This window comes from Acipenser ruthenus, chromosome 14 (genome assembly GCF_902713425.1).
Source record: "Acipenser ruthenus chromosome 14, fAciRut3.2 maternal haplotype, whole genome shotgun sequence".
Classification (NCBI taxonomy): Eukaryota; Metazoa; Chordata; class Actinopteri; order Acipenseriformes; family Acipenseridae; genus Acipenser; species Acipenser ruthenus.
Window position 1 is genome coordinate 3236625 of NC_081202.1, and position 25030 is coordinate 3261654.

Sequence of the window (25030 nt, forward strand, 5' to 3'; positions counted from 1 at the left end):
AAACACACCAAGCCTCGACATAACCTACAGACAGTTAGTATGGGAACCAGCATTTGCTCTTTCACTTCCCACAGTTACACGACCTTCTGTTAACACACCCTTGCTGAAGCACAGTATTAGGCACCTGCTCTTTCTACCACTATATTTAAACTAGAGCTGGAAGTTTTCATGAACAAAAACAATGCATCCCCGGGGGCATAACGTAAAGGGGAATGGCATATCTGATGATGGATTGGAAAAGGTCTGTATCATAGATTCCTCCGCTTCTGTATCATAGATTCCTCCGCTTAATGATTCTCACCTTGATCATGTCAGCAAAATGGGTTTAAATTGGTTTAAAGGCATTTTTAAAAAGACAGCATTACTGTATATTACATAATAGGGGTATATATTATAAAACAAGTGTGATGTCGCTGGCATTTACTTTCATTGAGATTCCAAGTAAGTCCTGTTGGAATGACAGGCACAGAAACTGGGTGTTATAACAGCCAGTTCCCCCAAGCCCATGAAAACCTACATGCTGGCATTAATAGTTCAAGAAGCATAACAGCACTGAGCGCTAGTTATTGTCATTAGTATTGTATATGTTTTTATACGTCCTGGATCCACCACTAACTGGGCGATTGCTACCAAAGCAAATGTTCAACTACCAGTTATCAAACCCGTGGCAGCTAGTGTAAACACTAAGAATGCTTTCAGTAACACTTTACACACAGTAGCAGTGGCTTCAGCAGTGATCAATTTGATCTCCCCATATAAGGAATTCATACCCCGAACCCAGACAAAGTCACATTCGCAGGACAGGCTGAGCTGCCCTCCTGACCCTGCTCCTAATCTGCAACGACATGTGCGCCAGTAGTATGAATGAACTGAGATCAACCCTCAACAGAATAAGCCGGGATGACGGATTCCAAATCCTCTGCTGCAGAGAAGAAGCATGACCCAAGCCTCTCCTGGGGGCTGCCAGCTTCGCAGTTTTTATTTGCATGCGATTGTCATGGGTGTTTTTTGTTTTTTTTCCTTCCCCAATCGGGTGCATGGGCAGCTAATATACCTCAGAGATCGCTTTCTGCTTGTACCTCTTTGTAACAGTGGCTTAGTTTCCAATATTGTAATAAGTGCCGGGAGAAAGATTTGATTACTCAAAATAAACACTGCTTGAATAATACAGTGGCAAAATGTTCAAATTATTTTCTGTAACAGAATTTATAAATGACTGCAGCAAAAAACAATATCATGTAAAGTAACCAAAGCATAAAATGATGTCTGAAATAAATAGAAAACAAATACATGCATAACTGAACTGTAATTGAATAATTAAATGGTATAATTACAATTACAATTACACAGGTGTGCCAAGGCTCCACTACAATTACAGTTACATTGTAATTGCAATGAATTACGAATTGCACAATTCCAGTTGTAACTGGCCCCTAGTCTGGTGTCTACGTCTAAGGGGGGGATATTATTATTCTCAACTGGCCCCCCTAATTGTCATACAGCCATGTCTCTATGCGAGAACACAATGGGTTTAATTGCAAGCCCGGATTGATCAGGGTTTGAAAGAGACATGATAGTGGGAGCAAGACTATTCAGAGTATCCGGCACACAGACTGCAACTGGTATATGAAAGGCCACCTTGGCAAGCAGAAAGAAAACATTCCAGTAGACAACTCTCGAGACAAGTCAGCAGTCTCTCCCAACAACACGCAGCCTGATTAATAGCTGTCTTCTTTCTGAAAGGCGTGTGACACGGCGATCCTTCATTTCCTTGCGGTTTGGAATGCTGCGACAAGCCAGACACCCACCATCACATCTCTTTCAAACTAAATACTGGCTTCTGTCCATTTATCTGCTGCAAACTAGTTAACAGCTAGCTGATCTTAAGCTCAAATGTTGCAAGCTGCACAAACAGAACGATCCTGGACACTGCATGCATGTATACAATTGAGCTCTTTGCCCTGGCAGAACTGGTCTAAGGAGTCTGGCTCCATCTTTGCCTCTTTGCTTTCTCTGGCATGCAATCACTTATGAACCAGTAGACTGAATGCAATGTAAACCTCACAACTCTCTGCAACGTTTGGAAATATCTGCACACCCTCAATTGAAAACAAGCAAAGAAACACAGGTTCTGAGCACAATAAAAGCAGAACCGCTTCTAACAGGTAACAACCATGGCACTCTGCATCACACAGCTGATCTAGACCAGTGTCACCAGAAATAGCTCAGCCTGCTGATATCAACAGCCAGAAGATTTACAGGATCCACGTGCAGTGATGTGCCTCATTGTCTGGCCTGAACAGCTCACATTAATACCAGAACCACTTTTGCTAAAGCCCTCAGTGGCTGTCTGCGTCCTTATGTGCACTGGAAAACAATGCACATTTAAAATAAAGTATTTCATTCTTGATTGATACAGAAACTTGATCCACAGCGTGAACTGCTTACCAGACTTGATGTGTTGATTGTTCTTGCTTTTAAATTAAAGAAAGATTATAAATTAGTAGTGTGCACTTCAGATGGCAAGGATTATTATTTGTTTATTTAGAAGACGCCTTTATCCAAGGCGATTTACAGAGACTAGGGTGTGTGAACTATCCATCAGCTGCAGAGTCACTTACAACAACGTCTCACCCGAAAGACGGAGCACAAGGAGGTTAAGTGACTTGCTCAGGGTCACACAATGAGTCAGTGGCTGAGGTGGGATTGGGCTGGCCATGACAGGGTCTTGATCTGGTGGTCCTCCATCCACACCTTGATTGACCTGGCTGTGTGGCATGGAGCACTGTCCTGCTGGAAAAACCAATCCTCAGAGTTGGGGAACATTGTCAGAGCAGAAGGAAGCAAGTTTTCTTCCAGGACAACCTTGTACTTGGCTTGATTCATGCCAAAGCTGCCTGATTCCAGCCTTGCTGAAGCACCCCCAGATCATCACCGATCCTCCACCACATTTCACAGTGGGTGCGAGACACTGTGGCTTGTAGGCCTCTCCAGGTCTCCGTCTAACCATTAGACGATCAGGTGTTGGGCAAAGCTGAAAATTGGACTCATCTGGGGGTGCTTCAGCAAGGCTGGAATCGGGCAGATTTGTCTTTGTGAAGGACGCATGAATCAAGCCAAGTACAAGGTTGTCCTGGAAGAAAACTTGCTTCCTTCTGCTCTGACAATGTTCCCCAACTCTGAGGATTGGTTTTTCCAGCAGGACAATGCTCCATGCCACACAGCCAGGTCAATCAAGGTGTGGATGGAGGACCACCAGATCAAGACCCTGTCATGGCCAGCCCAATCTCCAGACCTGAACCCCATTGAAAACCTCTGGAATGTGATCAAGAGGAAGATGGATGGTCACAAGCCATCAAACAAAGCCGAGCTGCTTGAATTTTTGCGCCAGGAGTGGCATAAAGTCACCCAACATCAATGTGAAAGACTGGTGGAGAGCATGCCAAGACGCATGAAAACTGTGCTTGAAAATCAGGGTTATTCCACCAAATATTGATTACTGAACTCTTCCTAAGTTAAAACATTAGTATTGTGTTGTTTAAAAATGAATATGAACTTATTTTCTTTGCATTATTCGAGGTCTGACAACACTGCATCTTTTTTGTTATTTTGACCAGTTGTCATTTTCTGCAAATAAATGCTCTAAATGACAATATTTTTATTTGGAATTTGGTAGAAATGTTGTCAGTAGTTTATAGAATAAAACAAAAATGTTCATTTTACCCAAACACATACCTATAAATAGTAAAACCAGAGAAACTGATAATTTTGCAGTGGTCTCTTAATTTTTTCCAGAGCTGTATATTATATATATATATATATATATATATATATATATATATATATATATATATATTTAGCTCAAAGAGCCAGCTGCCCAACGTTTCGATATGTTGTACATATCTTTCTCAAGGGAGCCTGTGTTTGAATCAAAACATTTGAGGTATTTATAGGTTTTTGACGGCATGACAACTACTTGTTATTGTTTACATTCAAATCCATGATTTATTCTTACATGATGTAATGGTGTTCTATATATTGTGACAACATTTTTACTTATATCTTTGAATCTGTATTAATTCTAATTAACACCACTTTATATAAACTTATATTTTTATTATATCATGTGATGCTGGCTCTGAGGATCAGTCTAGATTTGGCCTCCCCAGCGCATCAGCATGCACAACTTTTGAATGAATTTTGTTTATTTATTTAAATGTTATATATTTATTGAAGTGAATTAGTTAATTCTTTTCTGTTGAGTCCCGCTGGCATAATCGTGTTCAGTCTATTTATCCATTTACTTTCTTTTATTCTTCTATATGTCGCATTGTCTAATTTGAGCTGTTCTAATACTACAAACTTTACATCATTTATGTCATGTCCCTGACTGGTGAAGTGCTGTACTATTGGTTCATTCATTTTTTTATTTCTAATTAATGAAAGGTGGTTCTGAATTCTTTTATATAAAGTAGTTCCAGTCTCTCCAACATATTTGATTTCATCACATTTTTCACAGGCTATTCCATAAACAACATTGCTATTTTTACAGTAGATATTAGTTTTTAGTGGATATGTGGTGTTCTTATGTTTAATTATATTTTTTACTTTTGTCTATGTATTTACACACTTTACATCTACTAGTGCACATGTTCGTAGAACCTATTTTGTCAATTATTCTTTTATGTTTACTGTGAACTAAAATATCACCTAAATTAGCTTCTCTTTTGAATGCTACAACTGGGGTCTTAAGAAATACTTTTTTTAATTTTTCTGAATTATGTAGAATCCGCAAGTGTTTCCAAACTATTTTAGAAATATTGGGCAAAAGTTTAGAGTAAGTCATTATTAATGGGACTCTTTTGACCTTTTTATCTCTATTTTTATAATCTAATAGATCATCTCTTTTTAGTTTATCCACTTTTCTTAACTCCATTTCTATAATTCTTTCTTTGTATCCTCTTTTTTTAAGATTTGTTTTTAATACATTTCTTTGTTTTACATAGTCACTTTCTTTTGAGCATATTCTTCGTATTCTTATTCCTAGACCCTTTGGGATTGCCCTTTTAGTGTGTATCGGATGTGCAGAGGACATGTGTAAATACTGGTGCATGTCAGTAGGTTTACAGAAGAGGTCAGTCTCAATTGAACCTTCTTCAAGTTTTACTATGGTATCTAAAAATTCTATTTCTTTCCTTGTCCATCGAAGGTCCACCTTAATATTACTGTGTATTTCATTTGCCATTTTATGAAACTGGAAGAGATTCTTCTCCATGTGTCCAAACCCCAAATATATATATATATATATATATATATATATATATAATACTGAATTGCTAGGATTGGAACAGACTCAGTCGTATGCATTATTCCTCCCTCTTGTATTGGGATTTAGGCATTACGTGCGATGAATATTTTTTATCTTTGATGAAGATGATACTGAGTGTATAGCCTTGTTGGCTATACGACTCGGGTCACATGTCACCTTACAATAAACAAGTCTAAAGCGCTGATCCCCTCACCGCTGGTTTTCTTTCGCAGCCACCATGTTGTGCTTGACAACAAACGCCTAAGCGAAAACAGCCTGGTTGCATAACGTTAATTTAACTCGTAGACCGACTTCATTTCCACAAAATATGACACTAGATTTTATTTTTGACAGAGACTCGTACTGCAGCTGAGTTTGTGCCGTACAAATTATATTTGCATACAAGCATTAAGTGCTAGACTAACGTACTAAGCATTGCAACTGGAATGAAGTTCAAACGTGAATCATTTAGTAAAACGACATTAACAAATGATGTAGCCGGTGCTTATATATTCAACATTGCGTTATTACCTGCAACACACAACACTATATCACTCTGTCATGTATATATACAATATCAATCCACTATACAAAAGCAAACTAGTTCTGCTGCACTTTGAGCTGAACCATATATTTACAAACAGAAAATATTCTGTAGGACAATTCTAAAAAGTACCAAACTGTATCTGCGCACCCGTCAGTACAGTACCAGGAAAGCTCTAGAAATACAAATTAGCAACTCTTTCTACGGCTGAATCCCCGAACGAGCCCTTTTTTGGGTTTGTTCTTTGCTATCCTTTCTAAAAATATAAGTGTCGGGGCTTACCTTTTGTAAGCGGTACAGATAAAAGCAAGACGCTGAAGCTAATTAAAAATAAATTATGGTGACTGTTTCTGCGACGAATCATTACACCGTCAAACTGAAATGGGCTCTCTCCGTGCCGCTTGGGTAATGCGAAAAGGGTTCTGGGAAATTCCTCTGCTAGGGTAAGCCATATATCCTTATATGAGCAAGAGCAGGATCCTGCCAAGGCTGGCAGCATTGTCGTGCCAGGGCCTGGGACGATGGGCACACTCCACACTGTAACACTATGAATTTCATTGATTTGTGGTTTAAGGTATGGTTATGAATTCTGTTGCCCCGAAACAGAGGTTTTATTATGCTTTTCTATAAATGCTTCTGCCATCGCACGTGTCCTGCTTCCATAAAAAACAAACTATTGACTCCCCACTTCCTCTACTGAAGTATTGAAGCAGGTGAAGGTAACAGTCTAACGATTCCTGGAAGTGATATAGGGGTTCTCATCCATCCAAGTATCCCAAACCCTCCCCTAAAGAAACATCAAAAGGTCAGGATGTTGTGATAATCTCCAAATACACATACAGAAGCATAGGTAAACACTGCCATACTCCGCAGGGAATATATGGTAAATACTATGTACAGTTCTTCAGTGTGTCTATGCTTTAACAATATTCTTACACTAATTACTGCCTATGCTTGCATAAAAACACACAAAGCAAAAAAACATACATAAGATCCTTGGACTGTGAGAAATCCAGATTGCTATTTTAAAGGCTCTGAACACCTTCCCTTCTTCAAAGGTGAATTAAACTTTGAACTGACAGCATTTCAGTGAAACTTTTATAATAAACCATAGATCCATTTTAAAATCTTTAATACATGACTCCCCATTAAAAACCCCTAATAAACCTTTAATTAATTAGAGTTGTTTTTACAAGACAAGTGACAAAGTTTAATTACATTAAAACATCTGAACTTTAAATGTCTGGATATCATACACCTTCCCATCTGTCTTGCAGGTAGGGATATTGGTCAACTTAACAGTTTATGGAAAATAAGCTGCATAATAGTACATGTTACAATTATATAAGTGTACAGTGTTTACATAACATACATCAGAAGCAGGAAAAAAATAAATGGAAAGATGCAGCTAAATCAAGCATCACCTTTGGAAAATACCACATCAACTTGTTTACATTCACTCTTGCAATAGGTTATAAAAAATTCAGGTGCACCAGTCAGGCCAAAACATATAAAAATATAAACATTACCATGATGCACACAAAATACAGCAAGATTCCTTGCTAGAATTTCTTTTACATAGTATTAGCTCTGTGCAATGAACACAACAGATTAAAAGTTTCACCGTCCAACAGTTTATAAACCCAAATACTTTCTCAAGAAATGCAGTGCCAATAAAAAAAGCACAATAGTTAAGGCACAGTAAGGTTCTTTGCTGTGGGGAGTGTGCATCAGGTTTCTTACATTTAAAATGTGCACTGTCTGTACAACTTCGTGCTGCAAAACACCCAGCATAAACTACACAGTATGTTTATAAACAGTGACCATAAGCTTATCTGATTAATATATACCCTCTCGTTCTCATCTGCATCATAGTATTTGGTTACAGGATTTACAATAAAACATAATACATAACCTTGCCAATTACAATATAAGTTCAACTGAATTCTCCAGCTAACCTCATTTGACCTCAAACAGATCGGATTTCACTTGTTCTTTCTCTTGTTACTTCAATTAAATAGTTAAGGGAAGTGCTCCTTTCTTGCAGTTTTGAGAATTAATACATGTTCAGCTTCTTTCAAGTTGAAAAATAAAAAAATATATAGTGTGCCAATACAGTGGGTCAAGGTTATTATTTTTGTTTGTGTTCCAGTCATTTATAGTTATACCTGCATGTGGTTTGAAATAGGTTATTTAAAATAAATTATAGTACATACTGCATGTTGGTAGTGGTCATCTGTATCCAAAATGGAATAAAGAAAAACTGTAATGTGATCTCTGTGGCAGTTAATGAATGGAAAGTTAGCCAGCAAAACTGTTCAAGGTCCAGCAACCATTTGTATTATTGCTCATTTCTGTAACTTAGTTCTACTGTATTACTAAACAGAGGAGCCCCTCCCCTCCTACAGCCATTTATGTGTACTGTATCATCTCATGTCCTCCACCTCTGTATACTGGTGCTGCCTGTAGGATTTAAATTTACAGATCAGAAAACAGGAAGCTTATGTTTGCTTTTATACAAACATTTGACGAAAAGCTACTGCTGTCAGCACCATCATCATCATCTACATTTATATACTTCAGCACCCGTCGAAGTGGTTGTGCATGCCTTTTTTTGTCACACTTACACTACTATGGGGGATTACATCACCCCAAACATCTTGTAGGAAATAATAAATAACCACATAATCATACACTTAAAAGCTTAAATAGGGGCAATATTTTAAACAGTTCATGCAGCTAAAAAGCAACCCAGAGGCTGACAAATACTTTGTTAATCTGGGGCCAATTTCCAAAAATGTGCAATTATAATTAGAAGCCTTGTATCTCCTTGGTAATCTTCAGATGAGGATTTTTATTTGTATTAAAACAAAAGACTACTTATTTTCAGATATATCCACTGCATCAAGCAAAAAAAAAAAAAAAAAAAATAGAAATAAGTCCTTCATGCAGAGCTTCTATAACGACCAAATATGTATTCCAGCCCTTCTTTTAATTAAGATTACATGAAGTACTTTGCTTTTGTTGTTTTGACTGCTCAATTCTTAAGCCGCCTCCTCGGATGCTACCGAACACCCACAACACTTTCTCCAGCTTCCTTAAATGGCCCCCAAGGTCTTTATTTATAAATGAAATGTTTACATAGAAAACCAAACAGAAGAGGTTAAAAAGGAAGACGGCATCTGCACAGGAGTATCCCAAATGCTACGTACAGTGGCAACTCAGAGGCAGAGGGAGACTCTCAGGAGCGTCCCTGGGAGTTCACTGTGCCAGTGCGCAGACGCAGGCGAGACATTGTGTTCATGTGCATGTTAGACGCTTTAAGAGGAGTGTTGCAGGTCAGGGCCAGGGGAAAACGCTGGTGGTATCGGTCTAGTCGGAGGTACTTCACTGTTACTAGCTTTCCTGTAAAGAAAAGGAAAGAACTAGTGAACAAACTTCAAAATTGTGGCTATCTAAATTAAAAATAAAAAATAAAAAAATAAGACACACATGCTTACACACACTGCTAATAAACAATCTTGTTTTAAAAGACCCCCCCACCCCCAGTTCATGCTTGTATTTCTCATTTGAACAAGTCTGTAAGTCAACACTAAAGATGTCAGACAGCACTGTACAGTCAAGGGTCTGTAAATAGGATTCTAATACTGCATTAAATTAGTTAACCAAAGCACCACTATATTAAATTAACAATGTCATGTTTAACAAACTTGTATATGAGCAATAATGCCATTTACATCTAATAGTTCAAAATCTTACCATCAAACCAAGAGCCATGCAATGCCTTAAAAGCCTTGCCAGCATATTCTGCAGAGAGACATTTCACATATACACATCCCTGAAAACGGACAAGGTACATGGTGTTATACTTCAGAGGTAACATCACAAAAAATGAGAACACATACTTTAAAAAAATGTCAAAACCAACCTCGCGTGAGTTCTTGTCTACAGCAATGTGAACAATTCCGTCATTATCACTGCACTTCTCTAGGATGGCTTCATGAATTGCCAAATGCCAATCCTCTCCAACTTCCCTGTAATGGAGACTCACATATATGGGTACTGCAAGCACCGAACCACATAAACATGAAGTATTTTAATTAACAGCCATTGTGGACAAGTCTAGCTAGTTAAAGCTGCAGTGCCCACCCCCATGTGTAATTTTACACTGAAACAGGATTACTTGGTTCAGTGCTTGGTGCTCTTTGCTTCTCCAGAAACCAAACAGTTAAAATGTTGGGCGTATGCCCTTACGAGAGGCAAGCTTGTCGGCAAAAAAAATATTACCAAGTACCCGAAGGTAGACAAAGAGCCATTTTTCAGAAGAACAAGAGACTGGAAAGAAAAGTGTAGGCTTAGTACGAGTCTTAAACAAGTAGAAATAATCACTTAGTAAAACTACATTGACATCACTGCCGTGTTATACTCACATTACTGGGTCAAACATGTTGCGGATCTTTAAACAAGGTGTTAAACTGTTAGGTGGAGAGTTTCTTTTGTCAAGGGGGAAAGCTGGTGAAAAAGTAAAAAGGGGAAGCTAGCATTATAGCACATTTCACATTGAAGGTTTGCTCATTAGAAAGCATGATTACGGTGAATTATATGCAATACTAATATCTGATCTAATCCAAACACCACCCCCAATTTCACTGGATACCCCCTCTCTACCCCTTTAATAAACATATGATATTGCCATAAAGAGAAAGAGTTACCTTTTCCCTGCCATACTTTGGATGGCATAATAGATATTTTATCACAGGGAGATGATGGCTGGGTCCATCTCCAAACCAGGAAGTCTTCCCCTCCTAGTCTCTGTATTTCGGTTCGAATACGAGATTCGTTTGTGGCGAGGAAATTAACTGCTCTGTCCCATACTTTTTTCATTTTCTTCCTGAAATAATTTTCATTAGAAAAAAATCATTAATTTCTACAAATTATGTCAAACATACAAAATATATATTTATGCTGACTGAATATCATACTCGTGTTGTGAGAAAAAAAACAAAGCATACACAGGGGAATAATGTAAGGGGAAATGCCAATTACATGTACTGACATCTGTATAATTGATATGACAGGAGACTGTGTGGCAGTGAAACAGGTCATTTTTATTTAACACCTGTAATGGAACTTTATTTAGAGAATCATAGAATACAGCTGTGAACCAAGCTATTTTAAATGCTCATGTCAATATCAGAGATCAAGCAAGGATTCTGAGTCTGTACGTTACTGCATTGATTCAAGTACAGAACCTTGTTTATAAATACATACCTGGCCTGAGGCTGCACCAAGGAGTCTCGCACATGTGGAATTGGTAGATAGGGCTGCAAGTCTTTGCTTTCCTGGCAAGCTTCATTATGACTTTTTAATGCATCTATTGGGTGAAGGAAAGTTACCACAAAAATGAGACCCACCTCTGCTGATAATTGTTAGGTTTCATTATATTGGTATGCAAATATGTCAACCCAGTCACTACACAATTAACATATTGCATGTTTACAAATTGTGTCCCCATTTGTTAGCAATAGTAATGTCATTAATGTAGGTTTTAAAATCAATAAAAGGATTCACAGCATTACCTATGATTTTTTCCACCATGTCATACATCTGTCTGGTCTCTTCCTCTTCCTTCCTCCAGCGATACTTCATGTACCACAGAACACCCCACACAATTCCAATACCTGCAGCAACGACAAGACACATGTATAATTATAGAAAGGAAAGCTCTATAAAAAAAGAGATACGTTGTTAAGAGGTATGACAATCTAGCATGCTCACAAATCAGCATACATAGATTTCAGGAACCTGGAAACTTGAGTGGCTGGTTAAATTGAGTTTAACCTGGCTTTATTTCCACACACACACTCGCAAAGTATAGGAAAATCACATCCTCAATGACCGGTCTCTGCTTTTAAGTAATTTCTGCACACTCCTCAACTGAGAGCAAGTACATTACTGTGGTCCTTTCTAAAACCACTTCTTCAGAAATTCATCCTTTAAGAAAAGGTGCAGGAAGCCTAAATATTTATATAAAGCAGAAAGAGCATGTCTTTAAAATAGATAAGAAAAATTGACTTTGCTGTGAACATGTATTTCCAAAATGCTAACACAATATTTTGCATAACAGGTTTAAAGCTAGAGACGTTTAACTTATCACACAGTTTCAGGCGATATCACATATCAAAGTAGGGTGTCAAAAGGAAATATTTCAAAACAAAATAAATAAATAAAGCTTCTGAAAACAACTTTTTGTTCAAAGCCAATAATATATGATGAATAAAAAACGACCCACGTACTGTGCATTTGTTCAGGACATTCTCCTGAACAAAATTATATTCAGCAATTTATGCTGTATAATTCTACAATTTAAGTTTAATCCATCGGATGCAGCATGCACCTTTTGTACAGGCTTGCAGGGAAACCTGGAATGCATTGAACTGCTATGCAATAGGAGTCTGGAGTTTTTCCTTTTAAGGAATAGCAGCTATGTTTCAAAAATTGTTGCAAAAAATGAATTTTTAGATGCCAGTATAAAATCAGAATAGCAATATGCAGCTTCAGTCTATGCAAGGTATTGATGCAGAATATCTATATGGTGCTTGTCAAGGTGTGCGAGATACCTTAAGCTGTTTTACATATACTGTAAGCACAAGCAGAGCAGGTGGTCACTCGTGTAAAAATAGTAATACCTTTTGCATGACAGAATTCAGGATACTAAGTTTAAAATAACTGTGTTCAACTTTATACAAACCTATGAGAAAAATTAGCATTCTGTTGATGACCGTAACAAAAGCACGTTGAAAACGGCAGATAAAGGACATGTTGGGATGAGTGGACTCCAGATATTTGATCTCTGAAACTTCATTTACTTCCTCTTTAGGATCACTGCCAATCAACCTTTAACACAAAACAAGGTGAAATATTAACATTTAGTAGTTTTTTTTTTTTCAAAATCAAGTTTTCATATCATGTTTAATATACTTTAAGCTCACCTTATCCCTACATCTTCTCCACTTCTGAGAATCCACTCGAGTGCAGTGGAAACTTTCTCTTCATAACTAGGATTAGAAGTCTAGGAGAAAGAGAGGGAGGAGAACAGAGTTCATTTAGAGTAAGATTTGAAAGTTGAAATTTGAGTTAACAAACAAATAAATATGAACACGTACTATTAAAAGTTCTGATGCTTCCTGGACAGAAAGACTTCTGTTCTTCTCATGGAAATGATCACCACAGTCATGTTCACCTGCAGATGTAACAAATATTATATCCTGCTGCTGATGCTGTTGTAAAAGGTCTACAAAATTACACATGAACCATGTGTTTCAGTATCTCAGTACAGTCAAATAGCATAATGCAATAACTGTAAACCAAAGCAGAATAAGCCAGTGTTTTATGAAATACAAACCGTTTAGAACAGAGAGCCTGCAACCATTTATTAGAACTGAATGCTTATTATTCCCCCCCCCCCCCAAAACAAGTGCTGGATTGAAAACGGAAATTGAATCTCTACCAACTATGTAGCGTGAGCATTCCAAGACACATCCTAAAACAGTTTCACATTCTGATGATTCTGTACTCATTTTTTGTAATGACTGTGCAAGTACTTTGTTGTATATTTCTTTAGTTTCTAAATAAAATATTGAAAACGATTATTTATCTGGTTTGCAGGATGTCCATATGCAAACACTGGTTGATCGACTTGCTAAGGACTTTATACAGGGTTCTCCCCAGGTATTAGGTAAGGCTGGGTGGCAGAGCATTATAGCCGGGAGCCCTTTTAACAAAAAATAAAATGGTCTTACCTTAAATAAATAATAAGACAAAGAATTTGAATAAAAATAAGAAGAAATTGAATCATGAATAATAATCCACTCTAATTCGTACACAGGCTACACTGCTCCATTCACCCCCTGATCCTTTACAATCTTTTTTGTGTTTCTGGCAGAGCTTGCACATCATACCACCCAATTCCTTGCTGTAAAAAAGCCATTTCCACCCCTCACCCCCCCCCCCCCACCATATCATACCCACTATCAAAGAAAACTCACCGCTTCAACTCTGATTGGTTAAATGTAGTGTCAAGACGCAACACAGCTGTCATGTGGTTCCAAGATTTTTTTTTTCACCCAGCAATGTGCAAGTGATCTAGTCTGCTAGCAGCGCAATCAATCCTTATTGATAAAGAGGCACAGTAACATCTGCAAGACGGGCGGCAACAGCCATGAAAATGCCTGGGGAGAACCCTGTTGTAGCACATGCAATCGGAAAGCACGATTATTTTGTGGTTATCATTTATGAGAATCTGGCCAACTGAAATGCCACAAGGGAGGTGTGCTATTAAATTAAACCAGAAAGGAACACTGAGACTGTAGAACTATACCTGCTATTTGTGCCAGGTGGTCATGTAGTTGAAGTAAAATGTTCAGGATTTGTGACCTTTCTTCATCTTCCTAAAGGAGAGGGAGAAGACAAAAATCAATTTATATAGTTCACTATTCTGTGCATCCAGTCTCCTCAGAAATCAGGTCTTGTTTGGTTTAGCCTACATTGTATACCACCAGTTTGGAAACCTTGCTTGTCATAAAATGGGCTAAATAGGTATTACCAACATCTATTATTAAAACCCAACAAAAGAACTACAGTGCAATACATAGACAGGCAGATACTTACATACTGAGCATCAAAGTCACTGCCAAATGGATGGCTCCTAACTGGAGAAGAAAAAAAACAAAAAAGCATAAATTATTCAAATGACAGAGGCTCACAAAATTGAAGTTACACACACAACAAATACCAGTTTTCCATTACTTGGGGAAACTTGCTCCAAATTCCACCATCATTGTGCTCCGATAGTGTCTTAAAGATTGAGAAGAAACACCGCTACGATGTTCAATTAGAAATACAGCACACAGATTGATAAAAGGGTGATAAATGCTGTGTTAAGAGTTTGGACTTTTTAAAATTGTATTAAATAAATAAATAAATAAATAAATAAATAAATAAATAAATAAATAAAACAAACAAACAAACACCAGGGGTCACAAATGGAGATTAGATAAAGGGGCATTCAGAACAGAAAATAGGAGGCACATTTTTTACACAGAGAATTGTGAGGGTCTGGAACCAACTCCCCAGTAATGTTGTTGAAGCTGACACCCTGGGATCCTTCAAGAAGCTGCTTGATGAGATTCTGGGATCAATAAGCTACTAACAACCAAACAAGCAAGATGGGCTGAATGGCCTCCTCTCGTTTGTAAACTTTATGTTCATTATGTTCTTAAACAAATAAATAAAAACCCACAAAAACAACTCACATAGGATAAAATGTAGCAGTTGTGAACAATGTGACACACTTTGTTTCAAGCATTCAAACTGAGACAATATTTCACACATCCACACTCAGGATGCCCCACCTCAGCATGTTTCTCCAAGACATTTTAACACAACAGGGAGACGGACATGACCCTAATCCATAAGACCAAAGCACGTACACAGAACACTTACAGATAGCCACCTCCAACAAGTTAATCCACCCCACCCCACGAAAAGGAAAATCCACCAACACAGCTCGCGCAGGGACCCTACAGCAGAAATGTGTCAGAGGCCATTATGGCTTCTTATATAAGAGAATGAAAAGATAATAAATAAGGAAGCAATAAAATCAATTCCCACACTTCAAAACAATAAATGTATTCCATGAGCTCTTACTAGTGCTTGACACTGCATGCAAAGTACCAGCGTTTCCAGACAAGACACCCAGACTTGCCAAAAACATGTCAATTATTTCCAATAATCCAGTCCTGGAAATAATTCAAAATTAAGCAAGCACATCTACTTCACTTTAATTATTATTATTTATTTCTTAGCAGACGCCCTTATCCAGGGCGACTTACAATCGTAAGCAAATACATTTCAAATTAAAAACCTCATTAAAAGTAGAGCACTGCTAATTGAATATTTTAGAAAAAAAAAGTTTTATATATATATATATATATATATATATATATATATATATATATATATATATATATATATATATATATATATATATATATATATATATTCGTCCCATTCCTTCTGCCCCAAAGTATGATCCAATTCACACTGTGCATTTACATTGTCATTATAGTTTATGAACTACATTTACCATAAAAAAATAAATAAAAAAAAAACCAGACATGCCACATGTCATGATTCTAGACACCCTTAGGAAACTGGAAACATTTTCATGCACAACAGTTTGCCTGGCTCTGCAAACTGCATAACATTTTATATATATATATATATATATATATATATATATATATATATATATATATATATATATATATATATATATGCACACACACACACACTTTATTTATTTATTTTTTATTTAAATATTCTTAGGACGTTGCCACCGCCAAAGATGGCAACTCCAGCTAAATAATCTCCAGCCCAAATCTCATATATATGAATATGAGAGAGAGAGAGAGAGAGAGAGAGAGAGAGAGAGAGAGAGAGAGAACAAAGCAAGAGTTAGCAATTAACACAAATTAAGCAATTTAGCTTCTACACATGGAATCATCCACTCCGTCACACCACAGACTGGTGTGATCTTAAGGGTGTGTGTTGCTCTTTATCGCTGCTCTCCTGACTTCACAAAAAGTGTTTGTATTAAATATACATTCAAATGTCTTTTTGCATGCAGTGAGACAGCAGGAGGCATAAAGACAAGCTGAAGATCAAGAGGCAGAAAGGCCAATGAAGACAGGCAACTTGTGACCCAATTCCGGACATTCCTTCAAATGTTAGCCTTCTTCTGTGCAATGTAGGGATTTAGCGCAGATTATGCTGGCAAAACGTACATTTTCAATGTCCCAATCAGATTGTCTCTTCATGCCTCTAAATACATAAAAATATGCATGCTATAGGATTTTGAAGAACTGGTACAGTATGATCTGATTTAGCATTATCTTTTAGCTGGGGCATTAGTGGCCGACAATAGGGAACAAAATGTGGGTACAGCCAGACTGGTGGCATCACGAAAGGCTGCTGCATACCACCAGCTCCTCCAAGGTTTCCCTGGTGCATACAATTTCTTATAGCAACTACAAATACACAGAACAAAAAAATGACATACATGAAGACAGTTGGACGGACAGACAAACTGTTTCCATATACCCGAGATTAAGATACATAACTTATGCTAAAGAATCTTGTTTGGTAATTATTGGTCAAGCAGTTCCTAAATATATTAGGGGGGGGCGGAGTGGGGATTACGCCTGCCTCAACTATATCCCAAGGCAAGGATTTGTATCCTTGTGATAAAACAGTATTTATTTCTTAGCAGACGCCCTTATCCATGGCGACTTACAATTGTTACAAGATATCACATTATTTTTACATACAATTACATTATTTTTTACACATTATTTTTACATAAATTACCCATTTATACAGTTGGGTTTTTACTGGAGCAATCTAGGTAAAGTACCTTGCTCAAGGGTACAGCAGCAGTGTCCCCCCACCTGGGATTGAACCCACGACCCTCCGGTCAAGAGTCCAGAGCCCTAACCACTACTCCACACTGCTGCCCCAGTGAAGCTGTGGTTTAAGGATGGAAAGACTTTACATTTGTTTTCAAAGCATACCGATAAATAGAAAACTTTTTTTTGTGTAATTATAATTGCAATTTCAGCTGTATTTGGGACAGCTTGCAAAGAACCCCCCTCTTGTTTCATGTGAACTTGAGGTGTACAATGCGGTGTCTGATGAATATTTTTCCACAAACTATTTAATATGTTCAAATTTGCTTGCATGGCTTATTTTAAGAGCATGTATTAAAACCATAACATCTATTGGCAACCACAGCTTCTAATTTATCAAACAAAGTGTAAAAACAATAAGAGAGTGAAAGCAATTCCAGTGAAGAATGACTTGGGAGTTAAAGCCAACCAACCTGTTTTTGCTACTGCTGGTTAACAAGTTAGTGTGGGTTTGGGGGTGGAAGCACATGCCACTTCAAGGCTACACATTTAATAAATAAAAATCAGAAACCAGTTTCTTCCTTAAATTTATTATGGCTTGCATGTCTGGGAAAAAGAGAAGCATGTGTACTGTTTTTTGCAACATACATACACCCACCCCCCCTCCCATGTGATTCCAGTGGCAGATTGCTTTTATTTTTTTTATTTGTGTCTATCAAAATAAATGCTGAATACAGACTGTCAAAAGACAGAGAGACCCATACCTCGTCAGCCTAAATTCAACTGACAAGCTGTGACTTCTCATTACAATGTCTGGTACACTGGAAAGGAGGCCATATCTCCACTAGATTTGACATCGACATAGTATGGTGCATCAGGCAGTGTAACATAGTAGGCTATATGGGGCCAAACACACTTTGCTGACTTCAGAGGACGTAAAAAATGATCTGTACAAAAGGCTACTTATAATATACTGTGAATTATTAATGTACTGCCTAAATACTCAGTTTAAAAAATAAAATAGTCTACATAGTCTAATTAAGCTCTCTAGCATTAAGATAAGCATACCTCTAATTCCAATTAGATTGTTTTTATTTCACATTAGCACATATTGATATGAATACTGTATTTAAAAAATAAAAACATGGTTGTCCGAAAAAATATAAATCAGCAACAAATGTAAAAAGACGACGACTTCTACTTACTGACGATGTCTGCTTCTGCACCTCCATGCCCCCGCATCCCCAGGTAAGTCAGCCCCAGCAAAACGAAGAACAGACAGGCTGCAGTCAGCAGAAACATGGACAGGTAGTGGGCGCTGAATCTCCCCGTGGAAGACACCTCGTCCCTTCTGAACTGCTGCAAGAGTTCCTCTTCGGTCTCCGGCAGCTTTTTCTTCGGTCCGGTTCTGCTGTAAGCATGATTCGAGTCTGTATGGTTCGAGTGATTCGACCGAGGAGACAAGGAAGCGGTGACTGGCGCTGCGACACTGTTGTAAGAGGAATATCTCGCCTTTGTCGCAGAGCTAACGCCGCCCCCGCCGTTGTTGCTGCTCACATGGTTATTATTAGCCGAGGAGTCTGCAGTTCCTTCCCCCATGGCGGTGGAGAGGAGCCAGGACTCTCTTCTATAGCTGCTGCGGTTCTGCAATCCGCTACCAATTCCAAAGCCGTCGCGGTCTTTCTTTTCCCCCTCTCGGTCTCTGGCTATGTCTAGACTCTCAGCGGCAGCCTTGTCATTTATTATGATTACACCGCCTCCTGTCCCTTCCTGGCCGCTGTCCACCCCCCTGGCACTTTTATTAACAGACAGCACTGATTTAGAGAGACTCCGTCTGGGGCCAAGCCGCCGACCTATGTGCCTTTCCTTTCCCGGCTTGTCCTCTTCCTCCTCGTCAGAGTCTGAATAACCCCCCGCTAGCTGGCTGCTGTTGCTGCTGGCACAAGACGCCCTGCTGCCATTCAGAGTCGGATTGCCTCTCTCCCGGTCCTCCTCGTCGTAATCATCCTCATCATCCTCCTCGCCGTAAACCCCTCGCTCGGTATGCAGGAGGTGGTGGATCCCGGTGGCCGATTTACCCTTTGGCCCCCACCAAGCACCCCCTCCGCCTCTCTTCCCGTCTAGTAGCGCTGCACTACTAAAGGGTTTACTGGTGTTGCTACTCACGCCGACTCCTTGACTCCTGCTGCCGCTAGTGGGTGTAGGCCTGTGTTGTTGCTGGAAATGATGCCCGGAGCCCCGCTCTCTCCTGCCGCCGCCGCCGCCTTTATTCGGGTTGCTTTCCGCGTCCGACTCGTCGGAGCTGAAGCCCAGGAACAGCTTGCCCGCTCCCCTTGAGCTCTTTTCGCTGGGAGCCGGGCGGCTGCCGGGGCTCCTGGCAGCGCTCAGGTAGGTGACGTCATTGCTGGCTGGCCTGGCTCCGAATCCCGAAGCTCCCGCCGCTGTGTTGCTGTTGTTGTTGCTACTGACACCCCCGCTGTTTCTGCTTTTACTCGCCCTGGTTCCGAGTGACCCCCTCTGCTGCTGCGGTTGCTCCTCCCGCAATTTCTTGAGTTTTTTCAGGTACACCGGGCGAGTGCTCTCGGTAACCGGGCCTAGGATGAAGCCAAGTCGCCTTAACTCTGAGAAAAGCTCCTCATCGCTTAGCTGCGCCGCCGCCATCTTCACCCGACGCTCGCTCGCACAGGAAGTGACGTCAGCGGACCAGACCCAGACAGTAACTCGTTCACTCCAGTCACGTACGCTGTCTGAGGGAGGCAGGGCGACCTACCTGCAGATTTATCACCTGGCTGAGCCGCGGGAGCTTTTACAAAAAAAAAAAAAAAAGAAATCTTCAGACTGTCTGCACAGCCAAATGTGTGTATTGCATCCTGCAACGTCTCACTAAAAACGCTGCGTTGCAATTATAACTATTCTGTTTGTCAATGAACAAAACAAATAATACAAAAAAACCGTTAAACTATTTACAGTTTTTAAAGATACATTAAGGCTTAAGTTGAAGGCTCTCGTCAGACTACAGAAGAAAGAACCGCATTAGTACTGTAATCCTCAACCAGACTGGAGGCTTACATCTTTAAATCACATCCGACTGCAGCTCTCTCCCGCACACTTTGTTTTAGATGTTAATGAGCTGAGTTTAGTGAATCCCTCTCACAGGCATCTCAATCAAGCTGTTCAGCTCACCTTGACAAGGCAACAAACTCGCAATGCACGCTGCTCAGGCTAGACACTATACCAAATAGACGCTGGCCTCCAGCATTATTATTAAGCGCGTTATTTGATTTCTGTCTCGATTCCCGTGGCGTCAGTACAATACTTGAGCTAGCAGTAGTCCTTATTATTATTATTATTATTATTATTATTATTATTATTATTATTATTATTATTATTATTATTATTATTGTGCTGCTTTTTGTTACTGTTTAATTTTTCCATGGCGTCTCATCATATTTTAATATTCTATACAGATTTTATTCAAACCTTTCCCAGGGTTCTTTTGTAAAAAGATGGAGTGTTAGATTCCCAATGTCATTCTTAACAGTGCCCTCCTAAGCTTTAAAGTGAAAGGGTCCTGACACCTGAAATAAGATTTATATTGCAAACATTTGAAACACTTCTTTATTGTAGGGACGTCATTTCCATCTGATGAAAAGACATTTCATATTGTGGTATCACAGCAATGTCAAGTTCTAATATAGACTAAATAGTTGCCTATTTTATGAAAGAGCAGTAAATCCATACAAGGGTCATTCCATGCCAACTCAACCAGTGGCGTTACGTTTTCTTGGGGTTTTCAGACACACTGAGTTCAGAAATGATAGCCATGTGACCTTGCTCCCGTCACCTTTACTATATTAAGAAGACTGAGAAGCAGTAAACACAAGGAGCCATTGTATGTATGTATGTCCACGGAAGGATGAATCTCGCCATGGACTGCATATTCACTTACATTCTTGTCTCTTCTATATGATATCTCGTCTGGAAAACCACAATTAAAAAAAAAAAAATCGCCACATATTTCCTTACTGTGGGTGAAAAAGTCTTGATCATCACTGCAAATAGGCCTATGTCTGAGTCTTAAAAATGAGGAATAGGGAAGCGAGTGACGACAAGCCTCTGGGTGTGAGGAGTCATACTGCAGCCACCATTAACACCATGAATCGGCATTAACACCACTATGTTCTGCAAAGCAACCGATTCTCGTGCGTTTCTGCAGTAATCCTCACACCCAAAGGCTTGCTGTCACTCGATTCCCTATTCACAATTAAAGACTTAAACAGCAGAGTGCAGTTTGAAATCCTGCACAGTGATAACAGTTAAACTACATTAGAGCTGTACCTTAAGAAAAGGGCTTGTAACCAGGAGGTTCCCGGTCCAACCTGCTTGTGCTCCGTCTTTCGGGTGAGACGTTGTTGTAAGTGACTCTGCAGCTGATGCATAGTTGTTGTAAGTGGCTCTGCAGCTCATGCATAGTTCACACACCCAAGTCTCTGTAAGTCGCCTTGGATAAAGGCACCTGCTAAATAAACAAATACTGGTAATAGAATGTTTTTTTGTTAATTTTACTATGGTCTTTTACCCGTCTGTCTCAGATTTTCCTAGAAAAATTCACCTGGGGGTTTTCTGACACGCTGAGTTCAGAAATGATAGCCATTAGTTTTTAAAAAATGTCCCATTCGACCTTTGACCTTGCAAAGGTCAACCTAAAGTGAGAAAGGGACCTTGACTAGAAAATGGGCGCAATTTAGATGTAGCGCCTCGTTCTACTCGTAATGAATAGGGCTTTTCAGAAACAAATATTAGGCTGATGTTCAAATAAAACTCATCAGTTACCCCTCATCTGGCAATTTGCCAGAAGTGAGTAGGGTGCTCCTAGTATTTTGTTTCTGAAAAGCCCTATTCATTACGAGTAGAACACGGTGCAACACATGATGGTAGCATCTAAATTGTACCCAGGATGATTTTTCTGGTCCCTTTCTCACTTTAGGTTGACCTTTGCAAGGTCACATGGCTATCATCTCTGAACTCAGTGTGTCTGAAAACCCCAAGAAAACGTAACGCCACTGGATGAGTTGGCATGGAATGACCCTTGTATGGATTTACTGCTCTTTCATAAAATATGCAACAATTTAGTCTATATTAGAACCTGACATTGCTGTGATACCACAATATGAAATGTCTTTGCATCAGATGGAAATGACGTCCCATAAAGATTAGCATTCACTACACTGTTTAATTATTGTTACAAGCTGATTTCCCCACTCTGACCTGTTGTGGTGTGGAAACTGTGGAGACTTGTAGCGTACAGCACCCTATACAATATTCTATATACTCTACCTAAAACATATAGTTCTGGCCACTTTGATATATTTGAAGTGTATTCTAACATTGGAAATCAAGTAGGCCTGCACCAACAATACTGATTTCACAAGTCTAACTTGTTCCTGAGTTGGGCAACATTCTGGAGATTCTTTGGAATATGGAATGCATTCTATTAATCCCTACATGTTCTGTGTTAGTTCTGTTCTATTTAACCCTACATGTTCTGTGTTGGTTCTGTTCTGTTTATCCCTACATGTTCTGTGTTGGTTCTGTTCTGTTTAACCCTATATGTTCTGTGTTAGTTCTGTTCTATTTAACCCTACATGTTCTGTGTTGGTTCTGTTCTGTTTATCCCTACATGTTCTGTGTTGGTTCTGTTCTGTTTAACCCTATATGTTCTGTGTTAGTTCTGTTCTATTTAACCCTACATGTTCTGTGTTGGTTCTGTTCTGTTTAACCCTACATGTTCTGTGTTGGTTCTGTTCTGTTTATCCCTACATGTTCTGTGTTGGTTCTGTTCTGTTTAACCCTACATGTTCTGTGTTGGTTCTGTTCAGTTTATCCCTACATGTTCTGTGTTAGTTCTGTTCTGTTTAACCCTACATGTTCTGTGTTGGTTCTGTTCTGTTTATCCCTACATGTTCTGTGTTGGTTCTGTTCTGTTTAACCCTATATGTTCTGTGTTAGTTCTGTTCTATTTAACCCTACATGTTCTGTGTTGGTTCTGTTCTGTTTATCCCTACATGTTCTGTGTTGGTTCTGTTCTGTTTAACCCTATATGTTCTGTGTTAGTTCTGTTCTATTTAACCCTACATGTTCTGTGTTGGTTCTGTTCTGTTTAACCCTACATGTTCTGTGTTGGTTCTGTTCTGTTTATCCCTACATGTTCTGTGTTGGTTCTGTTCTGTTTAACCCTACATGTTCTGTGTTGGTTCTGTTCTGTTTAACCCTATATGTTCTGTGTTAGTTCTGTTCTATTTAACCCTACATGTTCTGTGTCGGTTCTGTTCTGTTTAACCCTACATGTTCTGTGTTAGTTCTGTTCTGTTTATCCCTACATGTTCTGTGTTAGTTCTGTTCTGTTTAACCCTACATGTTCAGTGTTAGTTCTGTTCTGTTTAACCCTACATGTTCTGTGTTAGTTCTGTTCTGTTTATCCCTACATGTTCTGTGTTAGTTCTGTTCTGTTTAACCCTACATGTTCTGTGTTGGTTCTGTTCTGTTTATCCCTACATGTTCTGTGTTGGTTCTGTTCTGTTTATCCCTACATGTTCTGTGTTGGTTCTGTTCTGTTTCCCATAAAGTTTGTAGTATTAGGCAAAGAACTCAAAGTGTTTTTTTCACCATGGCCCTAAATATGGCAATGTCCAGTACAAACAGCAAACTGACACACCAAAGTTTACTTTTCAAGCACCTTACAGCACACCCTTCCTTCCTTTGTTTGAAATGCCTTGCACTGTAGTGACTCCAGCAAACTACTAAAATGTATACATAGTGGAGTAATAGTCAGAGTGTTCAGAAGTGTGTGTGTGTGTATATATATATATACACACACACACAGGGTGATTTGAAAGTAAGTTTACCACATCAATGCACCATATCTCATGTGTGTATATCAAGGCCGGAGCCAGCTATGAGGCACCCAACACAGTTACAATTATACTAATAATTATTTATTTAGGCCCTCTTACACGTTGCTTTGACACAAAACACAATGCATCTAATCCTTCGTTGTGTGGATATAGCACTCAGAAATAAAACCTGAAAACCAAAAACCCTAAATATCTGTTCTGGTGATTTAAAAGTATTTGACTTTTGCATTTGAAGTAAGTGTGATACTTCAAGGTTTATTTCAGACAGTGTGTGATTGACACTGGCAGTTGAGTTGAGGGTTGTGTGAAGTTCATAGGGCTGTGGTTTGCAAGGAGCCTCTCAGCTGGCCAATCACATCAATACAAGTGAAAATGCATATTAATGAGTACGTCAGAGCACAGCCAAACAGCCAATCAAATCGACTGGTCAGCCAAAAAGCTCGTGCTGCAACCCTCTGAACTGACACTGGTTATGATGTGCTTACAAATCACGCAGCTTGTCTTGTCAACCCGCTTAACCTCATTTTATTGCAGAGTGTGATTTTATAATTAATATCACACAAACCTTTCGGTACATTTATATGTACTGATGCGTATGTGTTGTTTTTAATTTTATAGTGACCCCAAGCAAGTTAGCTTGCAGTTCCATACCTCTCCACTAGGCTGCTTCTGTTTTTTCTTGGTACCTAAGTTTAGAGAAGTGGTTCTCAACCTTTCTCAATGTAGGAACCACCTGGAGTTTACTGAAGCAAAAATCACATTTGGGTTTGTTTATATATAATTATAAAACTCATGA

At 39.0% G+C, this 25030-nt stretch overlaps 2 protein-coding genes across 4 annotated transcripts in view; both read right to left on the reverse strand.

Moving 5' to 3' along the window:
- The window catches only part of msrb3 (methionine sulfoxide reductase B3), a 33614-nt gene extending 27336 nt beyond the window's left edge, over window positions 1–6278 (reverse strand). The window contains exon 1 of one of the 3 annotated variants that reach the window (XM_034033212.3): window positions 6135–6278. In XM_034033212.3, coding sequence (XP_033889103.2) covers window positions 6135–6216 — 82 coding nt within the window. In that variant the 5' untranslated portion in view covers window positions 6217–6278. The remainder of the gene's footprint in view (window positions 1–6134) is intronic. The other 2 variants (XM_034033211.3, XM_034926426.2) reach the window with 2 other exon arrangements.
- A 546-nt stretch (window positions 6279–6824) lies between these two features.
- LOC117419976 (inner nuclear membrane protein Man1-like) lies at window positions 6825–20083 on the reverse strand. The gene is made up of 13 exons (XM_058985573.1): window positions 18526–20083; window positions 14523–14563; window positions 14233–14302; window positions 13019–13095; window positions 12845–12924; window positions 12604–12749; window positions 11432–11533; window positions 11124–11226; window positions 10565–10743; window positions 10283–10364; window positions 9781–9886; window positions 9612–9690; window positions 6825–9257 (listed from the first exon to the last, which is right to left on the reverse strand). The coding sequence occupies exons 1-13, from the start codon at window positions 19979–19981 to the stop codon at window positions 9094–9096; spliced, it is 2685 nt and encodes an 894-aa protein (XP_058841556.1). The 5' UTR covers window positions 19982–20083; the 3' UTR covers window positions 6825–9093.
- Window positions 20084–25030: the final 4947 nt, after the last annotated feature.